The following is a 27,251-nucleotide window of genomic DNA, read 5'->3' as shown; positions in this document are numbered from 1 at the left end:
TCATTCCACGGTAGCTCTACGACAGTTGACATTGTCATTGCTGAACGATTCATATGAACTAAGAACGCAGGTTTACACCGATGGATCTGTCTCAGCCACCAGCTCCACAGGCGCTTTTATCATCCCGACCTTACAAGTCACAAGGAAGTTCAAAGTGTCCCACATAACGACTTCTACGGCAACAGAACTTGCCGCCCTACATGCTGCTGTTAATTACATCGTAGAAACACTACCTCGAAAGTGGGTCATTTTTTGCGACTCCAAGGCAGCCCTTCAGAGTCTGCAGTCAGCATTACGACGCAAGACACATGAACAACTGGTGTTTGAGACCAGAGAGGTTCTCCATCAAGCCCTCATGAACGGACGTGACATCATCTTTCAATGGCTGCCGGGGCAGTGTGGCATCGTCGGTAATGACCTTGCTGATGATGCCGCCCGGTCAGCCCATAAGGAAACCCTGACTGTTCCTATACCCTTATCAAGGACAGACGATGCGAGGGGTCTTCGTTTACTGGCTCAAACCGAGACAGAAACGTCATGGAGCAGCCCGATTTTTACGAACTGTCATCTCCACCGGCTGGATCCTACACTGAGGCTACAAATTCCATCGAACTTCCCCCGCCGTGATGCAACTTTACTTTGCCGCCTCTGGTTGGGAGTGGCTTTTACGAAAGCGTACTCATTCCTTCTGGGCATGTCCGACACACCAATCTGTGACTCGTGCAACTGTGAGGAGACAGTGGAACACGTGTTGTGTTTTTGTCATCTTTATGAGACCGAACGCGACATTCTCCGGAGTGTGTTAAACCGATTAGACAGCAGACCGTTTTCAGAGACAAAGATTCTTGGACCGTGGCCCCACGCGTCGCAGGCTTGCAAAGCGACGCGGGCATTGTTACATTTCATGAAATCTACTGGCCTCAGTGACAGATTGTGAAGTGTTGGACAACCGCACGTGTTCATACTGCGAGTACTTTCTTCCCACTCTCTCCTTTCTCTTCACCCCTTTAAACCCCTTCCACCGTGTAGGGTAACAAACCGGACGTGCTTCTGGTTAACCTCCCTGCCTTTCCTTCTTTTTCCTCCTCCTCCTCCACCGCATCTGTCAGAGCAGCAACTGAATTTCAGCATGGCCCGCGTTCCCGAAGAAGAGAGGTGGAAAATCGTACAATATTCGCTCAAGGGATATTCACAGCGCTCCATCGGTGCTCTCATGCACAGGCCGCTAAAGACCGTCCACGGGATTCAGCAAGGAAGGCCGACTCTGTGATGCCCCACACAGGCGTCGACCAAAGGCAACGACGGAGTATGAAGACGTGCTTATGGTAGCTGCTGTTGTCGAGAACCCGTTCCAGTCCGCGAGGCAAGTGAGGGAGCAGCGAGATGTGGACGCTTCCCTTGCTACGGTCCGGCGACGCCTCCGAAGTGCTGGACGGCGAAATTCTGTAGCTGCACGAAAGCCAGTCGTCACTGCTTCGAACAAGAAGTCACGTCTCTAGTTTGCCGAAGCACACGCCTCAAGGATGGCAGATGACTGGGGCCGAGTGATCTTCTCGGATGAGTCGACTTTTACAACTCGACAAGCCCAACGGATGCGAGTTTGGCGAACCAGAGGCACACGCTAAGAAACTTTTCTTAATGCACGTTTTATTTTGCGAAGGATGGTCAAAAATACGATTTCCATGCAGTTACGAGCCAGCCAATGTGCAGGGAGCCGCCGCGAGTGGGCCGAAACTGCGTGAACTTGTGGGGCGCGGTGTCAAGGCGTGGTCTCGGGCCTCTGCATCGCATAGAAGGTGCACTTAAATCGCAGCAATACTGCACAGAAATGTTGGACAATGTGTTGCTGCCCTACGCCCACAGCGTCTTTCCCGATGCCGACTTTATGTTTCAACATGACCTGGCGCCGGTTCACACAACAAAAGTTATCAAGGAACATATAGAAAATCGCAGAATCAGCATGCTTTCCTGGCCGGCCAAAGGCGCTGACATGAACATCTGCGAAAATATATGGAGGGTACATCAAGGCAGCCATGGTGCGAAAACCTGTCCGCCCGACGAATGGGGACGAGCTGTGGGTAGCCGTTCGACAAGAATGGGAGGGCCTTCGAGCGCATCATGACTTTGTGCCAGCGCTGTACGCGTCACTGCCCTCTAGGATGGCAGCCTGCTTACTAATACTACTTCTAAACGGATCAATCTTTTGTTGAACTTGCACCAAATAAAAGTTCGGATGTTTGTGTTCCCTTGCCTGTTCGTTTTACGATAAGAACACAGCAGAAGGAAAACTAAACAACATAAGAAGCACAACGTTCTGAATTAAAAGCATTAAAATCGTGGTTTCTGTCATAATTTGGTTTCTATTGAGGGGAAAAAACTGCTAGCAGATGACACACGCGCGCTACGATGACGTAATGCGCACGAAAGGAGCCTACCCTCCCCGAGCATGCGCGCAGATATTGTGGCTGCCGTCTCACGGCGCTGGTGATATAGAAAGCCATGCGCTCCCGTGTTCACCCTCAAAAAGATTGCGACTGTACAGCACTAGTCAAACCTTAACAGTTGCTTTCTTTGTGTGCGTGTTTTCGACAGTTCTGCGCTACCAATATGAATACAAGGTTTACCAGCAAAGGCCTGATATCCGTGGGCGACTGCCTCAAAATATATGCTCCAAATAGTTTAATAGCGTAAACCACCGTCGTTGTGAAAGCGTCTCGCTTCCATTTCACCAGATGCCGCCACAGTCATTAGCATAGAGATTATCGGCGCTGTATATATCGAATATAGCGTTGACCATCTTCTCGTTGTACTTCTCGCTCTGTCGGTGTGCCCGTTTGACGAAGGTGAAGCTCACGTCGTCCAGGCGGTCGCTGCCGGCGACCAGTTCGGTGAGCGACGCCGCATCAGTGGCACGCAGAGCAAAACCCTGCAAGTTCAAGCGGGCGATAACAGTGGTCACCGGCAGTGACTCGAATACGAGGCTCGCCTCGTGTCTATGCCTGCACTGGCTGCAGCATAGGCTCAGCTCCTTCAGCTCCGAAGCCTGAGCCAGCCATTGCTTGAAGCGAGGGCCATGTTCGAGTGAGACCAAACTGCAGTCTACGCTGAGACAGGCGATGGCCGCGTTGGCTTCCAGGGCTCCTAGAAGTGCTCTCCCGGTGTCCAGCCTCGACTTCCCGTAGTCCATCTACAAAAAAAATTTGGAAATAAAACTCCAACATTACGCGATTAAACACGCGCATACTTTACGCCTTGCACACAACCGGCAAATTGTGCACTGCGACAATAGTTTACTTTTCTAATTGATTTTCCTAGAATAATTACTAGCCGGAACTTTCATGCTATAGTGTGTGCGGGAACAGCAAGCATGGCGGTTCAGACAACGTGGGAACGATGGATAGCACACAGATTTGCCTGAATTTCGTCCATCTCTCTTGAAACGCCTTTTGCATATGTATTATTTAAAAAAATACACTGTTGCAACCATTAGTAAGAAGTATTCATAATCGCAGCACTATATTGCTTTCGTGCGTTTAGAAAAATATCCCTACTTGGAAATTCAGTAAGGTATAGCGTAACAACGTCCAAGTAATGTCTATAGCCACAGGCGTGAAGATTGAGCGAATCCGCATACGTTCCCACGGTAGGTGAGAAACCGCAACGCCCTCTTCCAATGTTTATAGGAAACTCGACAGGCTTTTGTTGCGGCAGAGAGAGAGAGCTTTCGAAGCCAATATATTTAATTCAGCAGAGCAAACACTGACAAGTTAGCAACACTGACAACTGCGAGAAGAAGCCACGGTTAATGTTCTACCCCGGTGAGCTTCCGGAAACACTGAAAGAAATTTACACGCGGGAAACATTTGTTGATTCACTTGCCATGCAAAAACAAAGGAATTTGGTATTTCCGATATTTAATTAACGAGTTCCTACAGCTTCATACGAAATTCGACAAGATATCCTAACTTCATAGAGTGTGGTTAGCGAAAGTGCGATATACTTTCTGAAGTGTATACTCTACACGAATACAACTCGCAAACTAATTATTATCTCGGCAAAAATTGTAAACGTCATCATGCAGGCGTATACGGAGTAATCTGTGTCCTCATATAAAGATCAAACTCATTCCATATTCATACCGTTGAGGCTCTGATGACATCACGTGAGGTGTTCTTGTGATATTTCAGTGGAGCGCAATAGACTCTGAATAACCGGTATGCTTACTTTTGAAGGTACTTATTACTGGATGTGGTTGTCTAGTTTCAATTCATGCGCCACAAAAGATACACAGAATAGGCTCACGCACGTCTCCATTCTCCCGCTGTATGAACAAGTTACGGTAAACAAGTGACGTTTATAAGCCTTGTTGATTTTTTGATGGCGCACTTCATACACTTTCAGAAAACGCCCTTCATTCAATCTCACGTGTGGCTGACATAACCTTCTGACCATGGTCAGGAGACATGCTTCCTTTGCCGGCTTTGAAGGGAGACTTGCCTCCTTTTGTCACATCTCGCGGGCATGTTTTAAACATGTCTCATCAATTGAAATGAAACAAGAAACTGCTCAAGTGCGTTAAACGTGGCCGCTTGCATTGTCGCCATGTCTGCATAGACTCCGGTCAAGTGGAACAATGATAGAACGGCTCGTGTTTCATGACTCTGCGCGCAAAAGCATGTTTCCGGCTGAGCAATCTTTCTCCTCGTTCGTTGCGATGTCCGCACTCTTCTTAGCACTCTCGATACGTAGCCAAACGCACCGCCCGTTGCCTTGGAGTCTCGGCCGCCCTAAAAGCCTGCGCCACGTCGTTTAAATGGTGGCATCATTCTACACACATAGACGAACTTAACACGGCGTTTTATACTTAGCAGGCAACGGTGCGAAAGAGAGGTAAAACCTCATTTTTCGTGCTTTGCTAGGTGACTGTCTTGAATCTGCGCAGGGTTTTACGAAAAGAAAATATTTCCTGCAATAACGCTATTGAGTATATCTGTCTATCTATGTATGTTGACATCTAACTATTTTCCCGCACCCGCCGTGGTTGCTCAGTGGCTATGGTGTTGGGCTGCTGAGCACGAGGTCGCGGGATCGAATCCCGGCCACGGCGGCCGCATTTCGATGGGGGCGAAATGCGAAAACACCCGTGTACTTAGATTTAGGTGCACGTTAAAGAACCCCAGGTGGTCCAAATTTCCGGAGTCCCCCACTACGGCGTGCCTCATAATCAGAATTGGTTTTGGCACGTAAAACCCTATAATTTAAATTTTTAACTATTTTCCCGCCCACCTTGGTCACTGTGTAGTCCACGGTGGAATGGCTAGGACATCGGGTTGCTGTGCTGAGGGAACAGGGTTTGTAACCGACCGTCGGGCCAACTTATCTCACTGAATATGTGGCAATGTGTACACACGCGCCACTCTTCAACCAACCTCTGTCCCGCCGACATGGGCCAACGTAGACGTGATACCGTGTATGTAACGCCCTTCAATATAATTCTTTAACACCAACTTGGAGCACTGCGTGTGGGCCAATTCGTCTGTGCTGGTCTTCAATGAACCTATTTGATGCCAACTAGAGTCACGTGCTAGCAGCCGGTGTGCCGCTCTACAATGTCAGGAAAAAAAACTTTAAATGTCACACAGGCTGGACGCAACCGAAGCCATGTTACATGGTTGAGTCAATGACAGCAACCCGATGTTTTACTAAGCTGTGCCACAAATGCAATGGGTATACGCCGCTTTTCAATGAACGTCTTTTACGCCAACGCTTTAGCGAGTGGCGCCATTAATACACTGGACATGTGCCATTCTTAAATGCGCCTCTCGTCAACTTGGATAACTGCGTATTTGACACTGGCTGTGCGGCAAGCAAGGGAACAACCCTCGTATGCTGGGTGGCATACGAGGGTTTATAAGCCACGTGCATGCTTTCCTAAGTCCACGTGTTATGTGATGCCGCTGGGCAAAAAACGGGGTTGCACATCCACCCGCCATGGATTTGAGTGTCGCCGGCTAACACTTGGTAATACACACAAATACCCAGTTAGTAGTTAGTTAGTAGTACACATAAATACCCAAATTAGTGGACGGATTGATGGCCGTGGTTGTAGCACACATGGCAGTGCATCGCACGCGTAATGTGAAGGTTGTGGGTTCAGTCCCCACCGGGCACAAGTCATCTTCTAAAAGACAAGCTTTCTATGTCTCACTCATTCCTCCGTGAGTGCCAAAAACGACCTGCAGGAAAGCCAACTTACACAATGAAACTGAATCTGCGCACACAATAGAACAACGACACGCGACATACGTAACGTAGAATACAACAGTTTACATTCGCAGTTGTGCCGATATGAGCAATAGAAACTGTAACGCCACGCTACCGAGACGAACTGTTTATATCTGCATTGCATTACGCGCGTCACCGCAATGAATTTCTGGCCGTCACAATCAGTAGGCCCCGGGTGCAGCGCACGGCAGAAGAGGCTGCCGTACGCTAACGTAAGCGCGAGCGATATCGTGCCCTAAGGCCGATCCCGTGTATCGGCAACGGCAGAGACTCTGAGTGTCTACCACAGCGATCACAAGGCAATACTCTGCAAGTGTAGAGTCGTCCGGGAAACTGCGAGTGCGTGCGTGTAATAAACGGCTATGTGGTCCAAAATTAAGGCTATGCAACATAACGAAATGTGTCTTCATTAAACTTCAACGTTCAAAAATACAATTCTAAACAAGCAATCTAATCACATATGCATCGCGCCGGGTCGGGTCGCTCACCATTTCTTGGGTTCATTGCGTGGTCGTTGGCTTTTGACTTTGACTTTGATTCAGTTTGCATGAGAGAAAGCTTAGCGTTCAACTATCTTTCTTTAAGAAAGGGGCTTCGATTTTTATCCACGTTCATTTCCACCATTTATTCATTATTTGCTACATTTGAGTTTCAATCACAGTTTTTACACCTATGCGTTATTTGGCTTCATGGCCTGCTGGCGTGGTATGGTCGTGATTAAAAAAATAGAGCCATCCCTGTCTCCCGCCTCGTCCGTGTGTATATATATATATATATATATATATATATATATATATATATATATATATATTGTTACAGTGCGTCAAAGGTAGTGAAGCGGCAGCATCAGCATCAGAAGACAAGCTTCGATAGCAAAAGATTATATATGTATACATATATAATCGTCTGCTATCGAAGGTTGTCTCTATCCCGGGCCACTCTTTTGACAAGCTATCGGGGCCATCAGACTTGAATCTGGTTTCAAATCGCACCACGAAAGGGAGGTTCGCGAATCATTTCTAATTCATAAATTTCCTGCCGTCGCCTCTGGGTTTACCGAAAACCCGGGCATATTATCAACCTCTTTGTCTACGAAATAGGGATTCATGTTCCTATTGTCCTCAGAAGAACCAGCTCATCGATCGTCGCATCGTTCATGCAACCTCGCCAGATTCGCTGTTCGCACACCCGACACACACGCGGAAGCTTCAACCGAAACAATTTTCTAGTTGCTGATGTGTCATTCTATTATATTTAACGTAGTACGAGGGATATTACCGAATTATTGCTGTCGCATTTTCGTTGGAGCTTGGGTACACACCTATCGTGCTCAGCTCTTTTGTAAACCCTTCCTTTGTTGCATTTGTCGCTGCAATCATCGCGCGGTGCATTCTTAGCATGTTTGAGTGATGATTCGTCGTGGTGCAAGTGCCCTACAGCAAAATAGCGGTCTCCTGTGATGGCTGTTTGTCTTTCCCCCGACATTTTCCTTGTTTTTTTTTTTAAAAAGCTTATGTGTCATCTCGTTGTAAACCCTGATCCTGTTCTGTATACGCTTGGTGACATTTCCTGCTCTGCCAACCTGTACAAAACTGCGCTTACAACCGTGCCTTGGCGTAAAGACTTTTTTTGTTTAATATATGTGTCATCTTTTTGCAAACCCTGTTCTTCATGTATACATATGGTTGGTTACATTTGCGGCTCTGCGCACTTGTACAAACCTGTTCTTATAACCATGCCGTGGCGTAGAATTTTTTTTAAAATCACGTCTCACAAGTGCAATGCTGCTTGGACACGGGTTCAAGTACCTTATAGCAACAAAGTGTCGGGGGCACACCTCTCCCCCCCCCCCCCCCCAATGCCATGTAAGTATTTAAGCACAACGCCTTACCGTTCCATGTATTCCCTGACGAAGGCCGGATCCCGGCCGAAACGTAGGAAATGAAGTATCGTTGTTTTTGTACATGCATCCTCAACGTACAAGTTCCAATATGTATATGTCAAATCTTGTGATATTTGAGGCCTTTTTTTTTTTGCTTCAAGTATGCGAAGTACTATTACGTCACTTGATAATGCGTCCACATTGCGCGCCGTTTTGGCGTGGTGGCAATGGTCGCGTTTGCTAGACTCGTATTATGCAGTGCTGTTGCCAACTTCTATGCTAGTGCTGCTGGCATCGAAGCTGGCACTCACAGTTAAGTGTGCAGGATGCTCGTGCAGGTACATTTTACGGCGACTGAACGCGCAGGATTTGGCTGTACAATATATTGAATATTTCCTTCTATAGAAGAGCCAGCCACCAGAGTACATTACAAGAAGCATGAGATTTAACCTTCTTAGCGCGAAAACAACACAGACAAGGCAAGACAAGGCACTGCGTCATTTGGTTGTGCCGTATTTTCGGTAGAAAATAACGCTGTGTCAAACCTAACGCCACTGTTACGGCACATTCTTCCAAACAGGTTTACAGTAATGGCTCTTCGCGCGCGGAATCTGGAAACCCACAGGGGCGATATGTCGAAAAAGAAAAAGAAGTAGGGAAAGCTAAACTGCATGCCGCAAGTAAAGCTCAAATGAAAAAATGAAAAAAAATGGACAGAAAAGGGTGGACCACATGCGCTAGGTACTAAACATGCCCCTTGTGTCCCCATGTTTTCGCGCTTCACTGGCATGTCTCGTAGCAACAAGGATCAATTTCTACCTTTCTCTAAAACGAAACAACGCATGATTCTGATCTTTTTCTGCAATTTTACAAGCAATGCAGTCTTGTAATTTGTTCGCAGTAGTATGGCGGCAGCAGGCGAAGGACCTCGCCTGTATAAGGCCTGCGTGGAGCATTAATAATTTCTGACTGCCGTCCCTCCCCGCACTAACAGCGCACTGGGCCACAGTCTGATTTATGCGCGTAATGTCCCGTTTAAACACTACTCACGTTTATATAGACATCCGTGATCCTGATCCTGGCAAGATTCCGCGCTTTGTCCACGCCTTCTGCAAGCGGATTCATCCACGCCTCATTCTCACCAGAGAGCGTCAGCAAGTCCAGCGAGAGCTCACGAAGGTTTGCCGACAGCAAGTGACCGAGAGCTTCCCCGAGCATGTGTGTAGCAGATTCGCCAAGTTCGCATCGGCTCATGCGAAGGCAGGTTAGCGAATCGCTCGCTCCGATGTTCGCACAAAGCATCCGGTCAAATTCAGTCTCGGCAGAGAACAGGTCGACAACCTGGAATAGCGTAACGATGCTTATTAGAATTTAGTTGTTCAACAGCTGGTGGTATCTATAACTGCGTCCTTGTACGCGCATATGAATGTAATACGGCACTTGCCATTCACAAGAACGTTATATAAAAAGTTTGTTTTCAAGATATGGCCTTCTATACAGTCCTTGTAAAAGTTCAATGTTCGAGTGCATTATACCAGAAAGTTTAGTGAAAGTGGGAAAACGCCATACAATCACTAGAAACAAAACTTAATTTTTGGAATCCCTTTTTAAATTGGTACAAAATTCCCTTGACTTAATTGCGCAAAATATTTATGGCTTAAATTGTTTTTTTAAGTAAGACTTATGACGTGGTCGCATGAGAAATGTTTCTTGCCTTTTATATCACTATTGAATAAGCTCCGATATCCTGTACATAAATCAATGACGAGTCCTACGGAGTTTCTTCGTGTTTTGTGGACTTTCTTTCATGCTTGGAAAAAGCTTTTCTATAGCACGTATTGAGCAGCAGAAACATTTATCGAGAATTTTCTAGGATGGCCTACAATCTTCTTATTCACACTTTTGCTCTGAATATACTATTTAACCAAGTTGATTAATTTGTAATAAGTAATTGTGTAATTAGGTAAAATAAGAAAAAAAGTATATTGACTTGCTTCAACCGACGGCAAATTTCATCTCGATTCTGTCCAGCCATTTGACACTTATATATTTTAAAGTTTTAGTACAAGTTACGTGGGACACATGGAATTTTGCGAAACTGCGTATCCGCCATTGTGCGCCGGTGGCGGCAACGCTACGTACTTGTGTGTTTGTCACAATAGCGCTGCTTAAATCTCAGAGAAGATCACATCATTGGCCACTGCGAGAGGTGCAAGTATTTTTTTGTTTTTTGTGGTCAGCAGCATGGAATGTACACACAGCAAATGTTGTGAAAATGTAAATTCCTTCACTGCTTCAGCAGACTTGTTACAAATAGTAAACCCTTGTTCACTGAGCAGGTATTCAGCACTACAGTATTTTACATCTTCAAAGGATCCTTGGCCCCGCACTCTAAAACGAGTCTCGACTGAAAGCACTTCCTCCGCTGAAAGTGGAGCAAGCGTCGCCCTTCGGCTAAGAAGGCGCAACGCTTCTCAACAATTGCCATGTGGTGTTAATTGAGCGCAATGACTATTCCTGGCTTGGAGCGCCGCTATCATGGACTTCCTCGAGTCTAGGTGCAATGCTGAGTGGAGCCACGTTCTATAGTGCCGGGGTTATGCTTTGTCGCTGTATACCCTCAGTCATGTTTGCTATGGCACTCAACAGGGCGACGCAATCGCTTACGTAAGCCTTGTTATTTTGGGCCCTTCATTCTTTCCAGTAAACAGAGATCACTGATTTCCGCTGGAGTCAATTGAAGAACGAAATGTAATTTAGCCCAGCCTGTGAACCAATTCACCTGTGAACAATTATGACATCTATAAAAACTGTTATTATAACACATGCACTTATGCCCTTCTAAGTTTTGTTTTCGCCATGACTAGCATAAGACGCCTTTTGCTCGTTTAGAATGTCGCATAGAGCGACGGCTATATTTCGTTGATGACTCGATATGTAATGGATCAATGATAGGTTAATGGTTTGAGTTATTGATTAAGCAAGCCTATTCCCAAGGTTATTGCAAATTAGGCATTCTACTTGTTTTATGATCCCTAATTCTATCATTTGTACGACACAGAGGGCAGGCTAACTGGTTTGTCAATTTCTAACTCTTGACGTGGACTCAGGGCACAATAGTACATTTGCGATACATTCTAAAAGAGAAGACGTGAAATGAAATGTTCATGTGTTCAATTGGAAGGCTTAAATAAAGGGGTGTATTAAAAACGAGCAAGCCATACCTCAAAACGCTCCATGCAGCTGTGTGTGTGCAGGAGAAGCAGCAAGGTCATGGCGGCGCATGCGAATACCACATCGTTCTGGTAGGTCTTCGGACACTCGGACGCTCCGACCCTGCGTATGGCATGCTTGCCTGGCATGACTTCGGTCATTTCGAAGTCCAGCAACCAGATCACGTCGTTGATTTGCTCCAAGTGTCCTACTAGGTGGCACACTGTGGACTGCGTCCGTGTGCACCGTAGAAGTATTGCCAGCCTGGCTCCACCGATGGCAGAGTGCAGTGGCTGCAGTCTGCTTGGCACTACCGGGAGTTTTGCCTGGAACTGCCGCTGGACGTGGTTGAAGAGGCCCTCAAGTTTGGAAGCTGCTCTTTCTTCCTGTGTCGGAGCTTTTCTGCACTGCACGAAAGCAAGCGCAAGGAAATGGACGCCGAACAGGTATTACCCACTGAAGTGAACGGCTATAGGCTCAACTAGTATAAGCCAAAAAGCTCCAGACAACGTTCGTCGAGACTCTATGCACCACAGCCGTCTTTACTGATACATGCCACCCGGTCACTCATCGACGCTAACTTCATGAAGCATGCTTTGTGTGGCAACATTGTTTTCTGCAAATATGTATATTACGCAGTAAAAGTATTTTGCTAACGACTCTCAATCGCAACAACAGTTCGCTCTCGAACGCTAACTTCCGGAAATTTTTTTCTTAGAGGATAAGGCGCTGCATACGGCAGTGCGGAATTTCCAAGCTGTTGCAGTACTACGACATAACCCCAGGTTTATAGTCCCTTTTACTTCAAGTCGCAAATCTGTTGTCGTTTCTACAATAGTGTGTTATACATACACATGTCAAAAGCATAAGCAAGCGTCAAATATGGTAGCGGTATACCTGGCATCGCCGACCAAAAGATTGTTAAGTGATCGTTAACTGAATGAATAAGTAAAGTGGCGAGTTCGGAAACAAGCCAACACTTCCGTTTCCGCAGTGTAATTAAACTGTCACTGAAAAAAAGTACGACGACCCCATCGGCACCAGCACGTCGAGCGAGCGCAGGGCCTTTCGGGCCACGTAGGTGGCGGATCATATGACAAAGACGCTAAGGTCTGTCAAGAGACCCTAACAGTGGCTGGGAGTTTCCCATTGCTCCGCCCGAAACATGTTGTCACGAGCATTCTTGGACATTTTGTTGCCTGGTGACCATTTTCAAGCATCACCGTCTAATAAAAAGTTCGTTTTCGTTGGTCACAGTTTTGAATTTCCCGCGTTCTTCCTACAAGGAAGGAGAGGACAAGGATCGGACCAGGGAGCGCGTGAGTGCGTTCGAAGGCACCAGAGCCTGCCATCTTGGACGTTCTGGGATGAGGCGGACGCTAATAAACGCCGCTCTGCGTCTCGAGTTTTTGTCGGCTGTTCCGTGTGCCACGTACTCTAACATTTGGTGCCGAAACCCGGGAGGCGACAGCCGGGAGCTACCGTCAAGGGACTTCGCTGGTGGCTACCGACTGGAACCACTGCCACGAACCACGGAGGTATACGGATCAGCGGACCGCCATGGATAAGCTCAAGTTGAAGCGAGCCACAAGAAGGGCCCAAAACACCAGGATCATTCAAGAGGCAAGTGCGCTGCTAGAAAACAATGCCGCGACATTGCGACAGATAGACTGTATTTACGAGCGGCTCAAGACCAATAACGATGAATTGAAGAAGGTCAATGATGAATTAGAAAACCACATAGGTGAAGAGGCATTCGAGCTGGATTACGCAACCGTAATTGAGTATGAGGACAACGCGACCCGCATCTTAGCCGAGCTTCATAGCAAACGCCGCCAGCAGTCCGAAACCACTTCATTCTCATCGCCAGTCGATGTTCGCGACATGCCGGTGGCCACAGGGCATTCTGAAAGGCCAGGAGTCAAGTTGCCGAAGCTGGTAATTAATGCTTTCGACGGTGATCTCAGCAAATGGAACGCGTTCTGGGAGCAATTCGACCAGATCATCAACCAGAACGGAACTCTTACAGCTACCGACAAATTCAACTACCTGAGGTTATTTTTGAAAGGAGACGCGGCGACAGCTATCGCGGGGCTGCCTACCACCGAAGCGTGTTACGTTGACGCCTTGGACATGCTAAAAAGATGTTTCGGGGACAAAAAGCGATTGGAGCAGGAGTATTTCTCAAGGCTTCGAAGGCTCACTCCTGTGCGTTCTTCTAATGAAGTAACGAAACTTCGCAAGTTGTACGACCAGGTGCTCATTCACACACGGGGACTGGAGGCGCTTGGTGTGAGCAAGTCGTCTTTCTCGTCTATGCTATGCGACGTACTGCTCAGAGCACTGCCACATGACATTGTCGTAGCGTATCACAGATCTTGCGCTACACAAGCTGCAAGTTCCGCCAATGACAACGTCCAGCAAGCCACGGAGCTAGAGCGTCTGCTGCAGTTCGTCTATTGAACTGGAAAGCCTTGAAAAGAGTGACTTTGGGGAGAAAAAAGTATACGACGAGGGCGACTCATCCTAGAGACAATAAGAACCGCCGGTTTGACAGTGCGATCCCAACGTCATCAGTGCTTCATAACCAAGCTTCAAAAACACCTCCGGATACGGGCTGCATATTCTGCAAGTCAACGCAGCATTTGACGGAGTCTTGCCGTACAGACCTATCGCTGTCAGAGAAGAAGAAACTTCTCGCTGCCGACATGCGGTGCTTTCGATGCACCATTAAAGGCCACCGTGCAAGGGATTGCAGACGGATAATTGCGTGCTCCGGCTGCAGAGGTCGTCATGCGTCTAGTATTTGCGACCCAGATAAACTAAACCGAAAGGACCATGAAGACGTGAAAGGCAGCAGTACGACTGTATGCGCAGCTACAACTAAGAGCAACGAAAGAAGTGACACTTTGACGTGCGTGCTCCTACAGACTTTTCGAGCATGGGCAGTAACAGATTATTCATGCCGTTACATCAGAGGCGTGTTCGACGGAGGAAGTGAACGTACGTTTGTAACAGAAGCTCTCTCAAGGCGGCTAAAGTTGAGGTGTCTTGGCTTTGATACCATAGCAATAAACACTTTCGCCAGTGTCAGCAGTTGCAGACCGAAAAGATTTCGCATCGTCGAGCTTCACCTCCGAAGTCAGCATTCCGACGTTGAAGTTGCATTGAGAGCCATCGAGATACCCCACATTTGCCAAGACAGATCAGGCAACACGATGACTTCTTCGTTCGTCACATCATTCAAAGGAACCGGCCACGATTTTGCCGATGAACTGATCCACCCGTCCATTGAAAGAGAAAACGGAGTAAGTGTACTAATTGGCTCAGACCAGATGTGGGCGGTGATGACAGGTGAACTCTCCAGACCGGGAAACGAGGAAACACTCATCGCTATGAACTCAAAGTTCGGATGGATCTTTCAAGGGAGCACCGAGCACTTGTCGTCAAAGCCAATCAACTCACGAGTCATGAATCTGCAAGCAACCCAGCCGTCTGCAGAAGATGAGCAGTTGTTGAGTCGGCTGGACTTGCTCCAGAGGGAAGTCGACAAGCTAACAGCCACAGTGGAGAACCTGTCCAAGCAGCATGATCACTTGCTTGTGGAGAGGGAGAGCCAGGCTCGCCAGCTTGCCCTGCTCACTGAAAAACTCAAGGAAAAGGATAAAGATACACAGACTGCCCACTTCACATGCCGAGCTACAGAATCACACATTGACAAGCTGCAAGACAACCTAAACAGCAAGGAGAGTGATGTCGTGAGGCTCACATGTCGAGTGAGAGAGTTGGAAACAGAAGCTGCATAAGCAGCCGAGTCCAGCGCTGCCGAGGGAAGTCGGCTGAAGGAGGAACTTCAGAAGAGCTCAGACATGCGCGCAAGGCTCGTCGAGCAAGTGGAATCGCTTCAGGACCAGCTCGCCAAAGAACAAACTGTCAACAATCAGATTTATGGGCACTTGAGGCGCCTAGAGGATGATAATTCTCTGGCACGTACCGAAACAGCTACGGCTCGCTCCGACGCAACCAGTCTGGAGCGCTTGCTTGCCACATCTCGGGAGAAGCGCTGCCAGACAGACATTGCCCTCGAAAGGCTCTCTATCGAGATGGAAAACATGAAGCAGGAGGTGCAAGCAGGAGCCACGAGCAGGGCAGCCCAAAATGAAGAGCACAATTTTCTCAGAAGCAAGCTGTCAGAGTTTGAGCATGCAGTGGAGCAACTAAAGCAAGTCATCAGTGAGCAATATGCAAGGGTGATTGAAGTCTACGCAGGAGAAGATGGACACGTTCGCTCTTGCAAGATAAAGCGACAAGACGGCCTCGTCACAAGGGCCATCCAAAGACTGTTTCCGCTTGAACTACAGGCATGACCGCACTTCGCGGCCGGGAATGTGTTGAATTTCCCGCGTTCTTCCTACAAGGAAGGAGAGGACAAGGATCGGACCAGGGAGCGCGTGAGCGCGTTCCAAGGGACTAGCCTGCAATCTTGGACGTTCTGGGCTGAGGCGGACGCTAATAAACGCTTCTCTGCGTCTCGAGTTTTTGTCGGCTGTTCCGTGTGCCACGTACTCTATCAACAGTTTTGCTGCTCTCTGGTTCTTCGTAATTACTACAACGTGACAATATATACCCTCATCTATATCCAGTTAGAAAATGTGAGTTCCGAAAAAGCAAGCCACTCGGTTTCCCCGACGTCGCTAAATTGTTAATGGAAAGAAGGACGGCCCCACAGGCGTCAGCGCGTCGAGAGAGAGAGGCACTCATCGGACCGCACACGAGGCGGATCATTTTACACTGAGCATGTCGTCGCTCCCATTATTGCACATAATGCATTTCTGGTGACAGGTGCGCATCGGCAAGCACTACGTTTAAATGAGAGCAGCATTGCGGGAAAGTTGGTAATCCATTACTCATGTATTATTGCGCAACAAAGACACGGACGTGATACAAGAAGAACACACACCAAGCTCACACTTTTGCGCTTGGTGTGTGTTCTTCTTCTCTCACGTCCGCGTCTTTTGTTGCACAATACTTGAGTAACGTTTCAATACTTTAACATCACGCACTTTCCGGGGCTATGTATGTATGTATGTAACCGCTTTACCGGCTACCTGGGTCACGTGGTAGTCCGTGGTGGAACGGGTAACGCATCGGCTGCTGTGCTGAGGTAAGAGAGTTCCAAACTACGGATCATCAGACCAACTTGGCTCACTGAATATGTGGCAGTGTGTGTGGAAATTCTGGTCTGGCGTCGGCAGTTGGCATTCTTTCGGCGACCCACGGCGCGATGCCGTGTTTACGTGGGGCCTTCTTAACCCTTTAAGGCCCAGTGATTCCAAATGGAATCATCAATTTTGTAGCTCAGAGGGCAACCCCGGTTTAAAAAAGAGAGGTTGTTCTTACGCTACAACTCATATTTAGCCCTTGCTCTACATATGCAGGCAAGCTGGTAGACTCAAGGAAGTGCTGCCACCTCTGAACGACAAAATAAAAGAATCGCTTGCACTGTTCCCGCCAATTCGCCGAGATCCCCTCCTCTTTTCACCGTGCAGAGGTATGACAATTCTTTTATTTTTGTCTTGAACATTTGGACTTTGACTATTAGGTGTTATGCTATCCCTTCGCAGTAAACTTATTTGGCGAAAAGTATTTGCGGGTACCGGAGAACTTTGCGAATCTTGATGATTCCAAATGGAATCATTGGGACGTAGCGGCCCCGACTACTGACGTGATACATGTTCGATTGACGTTACCTCACTGACTAAATCACGTGTTCGTTCGTGCTCAAACGGCGTTTTCATGCCGTACTGGGCCATTTTTGGGCGCGTGTTACCTCATGGATCATTATCGCGTCAGGAGCCTGTATTGTTAGTGGAGCCTTGCTCTGCATTTTGTGATTTTATGCTATTGATATGAGCTTATGCCGTGTAGATAAACTTTTTGGGGGAAATCCTTCCGTAATACGGAAACATTTTCTTTCGAAATTGATGGCGACAATCAGCACATGCGAGTTTTATGGGAAAAAGAAAGAAGTCCCGTAGCTTGTGCTGATCCCTCGAGGTGACACTGATTCGTCCGATGAAAAAGAAGTCATCGCGCAAACTAGAAAAAATAGAGAAGAATGTGATCTTACTCCCGCATTCGGTGCGAGAAGTGTGGCACGCGCGTCTGCCTCTACAAAGAAAAGAATTGCTTCAAAGAGTTTCATCTAAAATAGACTTTTCACGAACTGCTTGAAACGACGCATTTCAAGTCCACTAAGTCCCACCTATTCCATTTGGAATCATTAAATAAGTTTTGATTGAAAAGCGTGAGCACAGATTTTTTATTTTTTTAACTACCACGATCATGCACATCTCAATTTGTAAAGACAATTGTGTTGCATTGAACAGAATTAATTTGGGCCTGAAAGCGTTAACGTCAAAAACAAAAAGAACATTTAGGAACAACGTGTTAAGGGGTCCGTTAAATCTGTAAATGTTATATACATAAATATAGTCGGGATCAAGTTTCCCGACCAAGGGTTTATTATACAAGATTACATAGTGCGCTGTACATTTACAGAGCTACTTTAGTCTCATTCATACAAGGTATATATGAAGCGGATTGCCGTCTTTTAAAGCACGAAGCTCGCACATGGTTGCCTTCATTAGCAGGAGAGAATCTACATTGACACTTGCACTTCATTCAGGCTTCAATTTTGACGACTGTCAAGTAAGTTTCCTCCGCCGAAAAAAAAAACTACAAATTATGGTGTTTTACGTGCCAAAACCACGATCTCATTATGAGGCATTTCGTAGTGGATGACTCCGGAATTATTTTTGCCACCAGGGGTTGTTTACGTGCACCTAAATTTAAGTACTTGGGTGTTCTTGCATTTCGCCACCATCGAAATGTGGCTGTCGTGGCCGGGATTCCACCCCGCGACCTCGTGCTTAACCGCGCAACACCAAAGCCACTTAGCAGCCACGGCGTGTCACCTCCAATGAAACGCAAAGTCACCATAAGGCAGTCTCCACATTCAAATTCACGGCCTTCATCAAATGATTTCAATTCAGATGTTTCTCCCCGATTCAACATAACAGCGGTAATTTGCATGCGTGCTTTCTAACAAGAGGGCTACGGTCACCCGCGAGGTCATTGAACCGCACTAACCAGGGCGCGTTGTACTAAAGACATACTTCCATTACGTAATAACCGGGAAGGTCTAGCAAAGTCTCAGTAAAGAACACTAAATACGGTCCAACAATGTTCGCGAAAGTGAACTTCCAAAACAGAAGCATTCAGATAGTAAAGCGAGACTGAAAGCGTCTTCCCAAAGCGGGAGTCATGCTTCTTCGTCGTGTTCTCGCGCTCTTCGTTTTCCTTTCCTGGTTTATTTGTATTCACATGTACTCTCATAACAGAGCAATACGGCGTCAGCTTTACCACCGAAAGCATAAAAATCGTCCAACACGGAGTCGGTAGAAGGCAATAGGTAGACAAAAACATGCAGATTACAATTTATTGTAATTCGCATAGACGTATTTCTTCGAATAAGATATACGCACGCAAACTTTTATTTTATATCCATTGATTTTAATGTTTCAAACAAAATTCGGTCTTCTACACACGTTGCCTTGCATTAACATTTCGTATGAATCACACCGTCGCACCGGTGGCACGCCGGCCTTGACCGCACGAAAACCGTTGCGGTACTCTCCTTAAAACAGCTTCGCTGTAAAAGGTGGTTCTGGTGCAAGTAAGATGGAGGCTTCACGTTCGGGGATAAATCTTAGCTCTCACTTATGGGTAAGTCGCTCGGGTGAGCGAGATATTCCGCTCGCCGGTGTTTAATTTGTGTCGCTCACATTCGGCGCGCCGCACAACAGCCTCGCACGCGAAACGTGTTCCGTCCAAGGTCTAATTGCGTGTAGTCACCACTCGTGCTGTAATGATTTAACATTGCCCTTACAACCACGCCTTCGATTGATACCGATGGGGTTGTCATGCGAAGAAAGATACACGCATTAGCGCCACTAGGTAGCACTATAAAATACTATGTAATTACTGCACTCCGAAATCAAAGTTTTCTTCAAATGTTTTTGTTTACATCCAAAAACCGTCAATTTTTTTTTCAAGGCTCATCAAAGGAACCCGTATGGGTTTCCTTCGTAGTAATTGCTACGATTGGATGGATGTCTCAATTTCCCTTTAATATCAGAAGATTCTTTTGATTGCTCGTGAAAGTATTTCCGTGTGAATAAACGAATTCCAAAAAATAATTACGCAAGATAATGGCCTTTTTTACGCCATGGTTGTGTGCCTTTCAAGTGTGGAAACACGTGCAGTTGGACAAAAAATCATTCAAATGTATTGCCGAATGCGGAATTTACAGGGGTGTTTGGGGCCAATTCAAGCACCAGCCGCAATATTCTGTTAACATTAGCTTCACTGCAGGCTGACACGGCGTTTATTGTTTTAATTTTCGGCACGAGCATCGAGTGACATTCTTGTTTCTTGTGCAGCACTTCCGGTTCACCTTCCGAGACGACCGGAGACGAAATTAAAAACAGAAAAAAATAGAACCGTACAAAATTCATAGGTTTAATTTTAGATATGATATCAGAGCATAAGTTTAGTCACAAGTTGAGTTACTGAAGTGTCTTGAATAACTAAAATTAATTAGTTGAGACGACCGGGGAAGAAATTGAAAATAAATCAGAAAAAAATAAAAAATAATCCAGTACCAAATGCATGGGTTTCATTACAAATGTGATATCAGCGCATAATTTTAGTTACAAGTTGAGTTACTGAAGTGTCTGGAATAATCAGAAATAATTAAAAATCACTGATTACCGTACACCAATGAACAGAACACAAACACCGAGGTGCTTGTGCTACTACGAGACGCCTAAGTCAAAGACTAGGGTCGCCTACCGTTTTTTGTCCCGTAGCGATGTATTGCCTGACGTTTTCAGCGCGTGCATCTATTTCATTTTGCCATTTTGCTTGAATGGAGCCGTAGGTTAAACCTGTTTACCTTTTGGGGGTACGTGTTTATTTTGCAATGACATCCGATATCTTCATATTCCTAGTTGCCAGAGGGCAATGGCTGATATTTCAGTGAGATGTAATACTGTTACATATGTACTATGTATTACTGAATTCTAAATTCATTATAGCTCAAATTAAAACTGAGCACAAAGAGGAGACTGTGGTGCGATTGTCTCCGGTTTGTTTCATTTTGCATTACCGCCGGTAACATGAAGTAATTAGTTTGATGCGAAAGCAGCACTACCGTATCTTATAACTGATTCCACGACATCCATAACTATTCTTCTAAAAGGACTCACACCAAGCGAATTCTTTTGCAACATTGGGAGGGTTGATCATTTAAAACCTGAGGCGAAAAAACACTTGATTGTCTGGAATATATTTGTCGCGTAAAAGTGGTTTACCTTAGGTGCTGCTATATACAACCAATACAAGTCTTGACTTGTATGCATATTCTATTTTACTAATGCATAATGAGAAAGCTCAGATCATGAACAAACAAAGCATCCTTCCATTGATATCCAGGCCCTGGACAAAAGGTCTCGCCCACCTTTCATTGTTTGGTGTGCCCCATTACGACGTAATTAGCTGAAATGTTACTGGTTACCGTAGGCGCCGATTACGGGGGGGGGGGGGGGGGGGGCACGAGCCCCCTCCAGAGTTTTACCGGCCCCTCAAGTGTCTATACCGGAGTTCTGTTACCCACATAGTTTGAGGATTCTTTTCCGTTGCCTCTACTTTTTCACTTTTGTTATGGCTAAAAGTTTGCAGCATCATTGTTGGCGCGGACGTGCACGGGTTTTAAGTTCTACCTTCGCTTTATTTCGGCAAATGCTGACAATAGGAGGAAACACTGCAACATTATTTTTAAATATTTCCGCTGAGAACACCATGCAAACAGAATATGTTTAAATATATACACAGGACAAAGTTGATTATATTTTTAAAAAGAACGAGGTAGCCAACTAAATGGATAGCCTATGCCTAAAGAATGAATATGTTGATGCATGTTCACCTCACTTCAAATAACATTGCGTCCTTTTTTGACCCTGAAAAAAAGCTGCAGACTTCAGCGAGCTCCTTCGGCAAAGTCTTCTATCAATGGCGTGTGAAAAGCAAGTGAGCGATATGTGTCTGAATATTGATTATCTTTCCAGTAGGCAATGCTAACGACTGGCAACAAAAAAAGAAAAAAAAGGCTCTTCTAATTATTTACAACATTTACGCATTAAGGATGGAAACATCGCCTCTTGCATGCAGAGGTCATAATTACGGGTGTTTCAACAAACACTTTCGAAAAAATTTTAAAGGCTGCGTGCGGCACATAGCACAATTCTACTTCAAGAGCTCGTCTACCCGAAGAGGCGGACAAAACTTCCACAAAGAATTTGAATGCATAATCGACTAATCAACAAAAATTCACCAATTAGGTTTTTAACATATTAACTTATGGCCCATGTTGCAATTTACAACTTCTATCGGTGGAGTTCGAAAGGAGGTTGCGCTAGGAACTAATTCTCAGGATGGCACCAGATTCTAGATACTCATTCCCGAAAATTGCGGAGACGTGCACTGGCGTTCCAGTTACTTTTGTGCTCACCCACCGTGGATGCTTACTGGCTATGGTGTTGGACTGCTAAACATGACATCGCGGGATCAAATCACGGCCACGGCGGCTGCATTTCGATGGGGGCGAAATGCTAGAACACCCGTATACTTCAAATTTAGGTGCACGTTAAAGAACCCCAGGTGGTCTAAATTATTCCTGCGTCCTCCACTACGGCGTGCCTCATAATTAGATCGTGGCTTTAGCACGTAAAACCGCATAATTTATATATCTATTCATACTTTTGTGCTTAAATGCAGAAAGCGACGTTTTGTTAAGAAAGTGATTGCAACACCAATGCATTTCTCCGCAAAGTTAGAGAATTAATATCTCGACACTGGTGTCAGTGAATTAGTTCCAAGTGGATTCGAGCTCCACGGCTTGAATTTTTAAATTGCAACATGGGCCATAAGGTAACTAGCTAAAAACTTAATTGGTTAATTTTGTTAATTAGTCGATTAAGCATTTCAATTTTTTGTGCAATTAATGTCCGCCTCTTCGAATAGACGAGCTCATGAACTAGAATTTTGCTATCTGCCACAGGCAACCTTTAAAATTGTTGAAAGTGTTCGCTGAAACAATTGACTCAGTAGCCGAAATGATGCCAAGCCGGATTCACTCGAAATCAGCATAAATAGAAGTATAGAAGTCATGCGCAGCAGCGCTTATACTCGGACTCAATATACTAAAAAAAGTGTGCAGTTTGGCCGGGAAGGCGAAGCCGTATTAGTGATAGCGAAGTAGAAGACAATTCGCCTTAACCACTCGGACACGACTGCGCACACGAAAAGACAATTACGCCAAGGAAGATTCTTACCGTTTAAATCCGTGTAAAGATCGAACCCGTGTAAGGGCCACACCCCCAACTTGACAGCCAGTATTAAAAAAAAAGACATCCAACTTAGAAGCAATCGCGTTCCGTGCGCTGATTCTGATCGGACTCAACAGCGAATTGTCGCGCGCAGTGTACTTTTGCGCGTCGCTACTGGATGTCGAGAGAAGGCGATCGCGTAGGTTTACGGCGGATTTCATAATCGTATTTGGAAAAAGGAGGTGAAATGGCCCGGTCCAATGAAAGGCCCGTCAAGATCGCAACAGAAAAGTGCAGCCCTTACACGAGGGTATACGTCAGTTATAGTAGCCATACAAATTGTTGTAATCATTCACCTAAAGTTAAAATACCAAGCATAGTGTAATGCACGGACCATATAAACCTGTGAATACTTCACTGGATAACCTCGACCATTCGCTTTCACAATGCAAGCATTATAAAGAACGCCGGCAACGGAGGCGAACGGTTCGTACAGTCGTGCGATTCACCGCGACACTGAAAATTAAATTCATAATCATTATCTGCTTATTTTTATGTCCGCTACAGACGGCCTCTGTCAGTGATCTGCAGTGAAATCTGTCTCTGAACTCTGACACACTAGGTCTTGGAAAGACAGCTCGGCAAGGAAGACAGCGCGCATAAAGTTAGCAGCAATCCCTGCTCGCGCTTTATCACTGCACCCACCACTGTTTACCAACAATTAGAGATGGCACGCGGGCCACACAAGCGCCAGCCGCGCACAGTCCTTCACAGCTACGGCAGGGCTAGAGGAGAAGACGCGTGCTCTCCTTCCCATTCGCGTTTACGTGACCTACAAATAACCCGAATATTGAGCGCGTGGGAAGATAATGCCCATCAAGCCGCCATCCTTTTCGGCTCACTGTTACGTGATTTTCCTCGCACCCACAGTGTATAGGTCGCTCATGTAATTGGCTTTTGGATTTAATACGGAACATCACGGCAACAACAGCGAAAGTTTACCTGAAATGTCGATATAAATGTTTGCGCCATAAAGAGAGAAATATAACATTGTTAGCAAATGGTGTACATAAATATGCATGGGTATGTTTCGGAAAGCCGGGTGGGCCCCAGCCCCCCCCCCCCCCCACGTAAAAATGAAAACTGACCCTCCTATGATATTTACTGATAAGAAATTCTGCTTTACATGCAAAGTGGTGTGCGTATGCACTGTCGTTGATAGCCATGTGGTTATTCGAGTTCGTCCTTATCAAGCGCATGATGTTGTACTGCTGATCTCGACGACGCGAGTTCGACCACAGCGGCGGCATTCCGATGTGGACGAAATAGAAAAACGCTCGTAAACCGTGCATTGGATGCAGAAACAACTCAAGGTGACCATAATTAATATTGAGCCACCCACTACGGCGTGGCACGTAATCAGATCGCTGATTTGGCCCATAAAACCCCAGATTACAATTATTTCTTTAAATAATTTAAGCTGCCTTCGAGTCCAAAAAATGGTCGAACGTCTCGGATGATGTGGTAAGAGGTATCTGATCGCTCTTGAAGTTGTACAAATTCCACTAATCCCGTTGGCGTTTATTTTTTATTCCCTCTTTTTATTTCTTCTTTTTGACAGAATAACATGTCTGCTTAGAGTAATGAAATTAGCGGCGAATGTTGCCTAATGGTCAGCAAAAACGGCCACCAAACTTGACAAGGCGCCATTTTGGTCCCAATTTGAAACAAGCCGTGGTGCCTACCATATTTTGTTAGCCGCTGACATGCCGTTAACATGCGAACAATTAAATTTCCTCAAGATAAAGAAATTTAATTGCAATGTGCACAGGCAACCTGCGCCCACTTCATGTATTACCCTTTGATTGCGATAGCAATTCTATGGTCGCTTGAACCGGATTTCTGCCGTCGGCGTCGCCGTCGCCGTGAGGTTCCGTATAAAGTCCAAGGGCGATAAAAGCGTCGCCGCGCGCCGTATGCGCGAGCGAAAGCGGGCCGGGGAAGCGCGCATCACGGAGAACGAACGCACGGCGGAAAGCAAACGCGACCGTCGCGCGAAAGGCAGTGGGGGTATGCGAGGGAGGGAAGCAGGGCGACGCTGTGATGCGGCACCAAAGGCGTGTCTTGCAACCGGGCGTAAGGGGAACTTGCCACTTAATCTCCCACGCGAAAGCAAGAAAGCGGGAAGGCAGCGCAGAAGGAGGGAGGGAGGGAGGGGGGAGGCGCAGCTTCTACTCTGCCAAGAACTGCGCTCGTACTTTGCCCGTCTGTGGCGGTCGCCCGCACGGTCTCTTATCTCCACACGGCTCTGACAGTTGTATGCGCTGTGCATTCGCCGCTCAGTTTCCGTTGAAGCGATAGGCCGCACGAACCTCCGCCCGCTGCGGCGACTGCGCTTGCTGCGAGCGTTTTGACAGTCGTTGCCTGCGCTCATTCAGTGTGACCTTTTCATGTTTGCTTGTGCGCGCTGACACCACGCTTGTTAATTCAGTTAGTAAGCGAATGTGTCCAAGTTCATGCAGCCAATAAAACTGCTAGCCCTACTCTGAATAGCTCTCTACTAATTTGCTATCGCAATTGATGCTTCGCCTTTCGGCCGAAACTGCGACATTTTTTCGGTATCCTCAGCAGTCGTCATGATGTCACCAGGGTGCATCTGGTGAGATCAACGGCGGTGACAATGTCCAATTGGTCAAACAAGAACCTACGACTTCGGTTAGTCTGCCATATATATATATATATATATATATATATATATATATATGTCAAATCTTGTGTTATTGCAGCCCTTTTGTGCTTCACGTATGCGAAGTACGATAACGTCACTTTTGATGAGGCGTCCACATTGCGCGCCGTTTTGGCGTGGTGGCGGTGGTCACGTTTGCTAGACTCGTATTTTGCAGTGCTGTTGCCAACTTCTATGCTAGTGCTGCAGGCATCGAAGCTGGGACTCTCACAATTAAGTATGCAGGATGCTCGTGCAGGTACATTTTACGGCGACTGAACGCGCAGGATTTGGCTGTGCAATATGTTGAATATTTCCTTCTATAGAAGAGCCAGCCACCAGAGTACATAACAAGAAGCATGAGATTTAACATTCTTAGCGCGAAAACTACACAGACAAGGCAAGATAAGGCACTCTGTCATTCGGTTGTGCCGTAGTTGCGGTAGAAAATAACACTGTGTCAAACATAATGCCACGGTTACAGCATATTCTTCAAAATAGGGTTTTAGTAATGGCTTTTCGCGCGCGGAATCTGGAAAACCACTGGAGCGATATTTCGAAAAAAATTAAGAAAACCTAAACTGCATGTCGCAAGTGAAGCTCAAATGAAAAAAATGAAAAAATGGACAGAAAAGGGTGGACCACATGCGCTAGGTACTAAACATGCCCCTTGTGTCCCTATTTTTTGGGCTTCACTGGCAGTGTCTCGTAGCAACAAGGAGCAATTTCTACCTTTCTCTAAAACGAAACAACGCAGGAAACTTTTTTTTCTGTGGTTTTACAAGCAATGCAGGCGGTATTTGTTCGCAGTAGCATGGCGGTCGCAGGCGAAGGACCTCGCCTGTATAAGGCCTGCGTGGAGCATTGATAATTTCTGACTGCCGTCCCTCCTCGCACTAACAGCACACTGGGCCACAGTCTGCTTTATGCGCGTAATGTCCCGTTTAAACACTACTCACGTTTATATAGAGATCCGTGATCCTGAGCCTGGCAAGATTCTGCGCTTTGTCCAGGCCTTCTGCAAGCAGATTCATCCACGCCTCCATCCACGCCAGCAAATGACCGAGAGCTTCCCCGAGCGTGTGTGAAGCAGATTCGCCAAGTTCGCATAGGCTCATGCGAAGGCAGGTTAGCGAATCGCTCGCTCCGATGTTCGCACAAAGCATCCGGTCAAATTCAGTCTCGGCAGCGAACAGGTCGACGACCTGGAATAGCGTAACGATGCTTATTAAAATTTAGTTGATCAACAGCTGGTGATATCTATAAATGCGTATTTGTACGCGCATATGAATGTGATACGGCACTTGCCATGAACAAGAACGTTATATAAAAAGTTTGTTTTCAAGATATGGCCTTCTATACAGTCCTTGTAAAAGTTCAATGTTCGAGTGCATTACACTAGAAAGTTTAGTGAAAGTGGGAAAACACCATACAATCACTAGAAACAAAACTTAATTTCTGGAATCCCTTTTTTAATTGGTACAAAATTCCGTTGATTTATTTGCGCAAAATATTTATGGGTTAAATTGTTTTTGTACGTAAGAGTTATGACGTGGTCGCATGAGAAATGTTTCTTGCCTTTTATATCACTATTGAATAAGCCGTAAATAAATCAATGTCGAGTCCTACGGAGCTTCTTCGTGTTTGGTGGGCTTTCTTTCATGCTTGGAAAAAGCTTTTCTATAGCACGTATTCA

The 27,251-nt window shown here is 46.2% G+C and overlaps 1 protein-coding gene across 1 annotated transcript in view; it reads right to left on the bottom strand.

Annotated features, from left to right (window-relative positions):
• Positions 1-2,688: 2,688 nt before the first annotated feature.
• The window catches only part of LOC125942129 (uncharacterized), a 51,474-nt gene continuing 26,911 nt past the window's right edge, over positions 2,689-27,251 (bottom strand). Inside the window, exons 3-4 of the mRNA XM_049660243.1 lie at positions 26,515-26,760; positions 2,689-3,187 (exon numbers count right to left, since the gene is read on the bottom strand). Coding sequence (XP_049516200.1) covers positions 2,726-3,187; positions 26,515-26,760 — 708 coding nt within the window. The 3' untranslated portion in view covers positions 2,689-2,725. The remainder of the gene's footprint in view (positions 3,188-26,514; positions 26,761-27,251) is intronic.

Source organism: Dermacentor silvarum, chromosome 1, assembly GCF_013339745.2.
Source record: "Dermacentor silvarum isolate Dsil-2018 chromosome 1, BIME_Dsil_1.4, whole genome shotgun sequence".
NCBI classification, from domain to species: Eukaryota; Metazoa; Arthropoda; class Arachnida; order Ixodida; family Ixodidae; genus Dermacentor; species Dermacentor silvarum.
The sequence above is the reverse complement of the archived record's forward strand: the minus strand, read 5'-3'. Positions and strand labels throughout refer to the sequence as shown.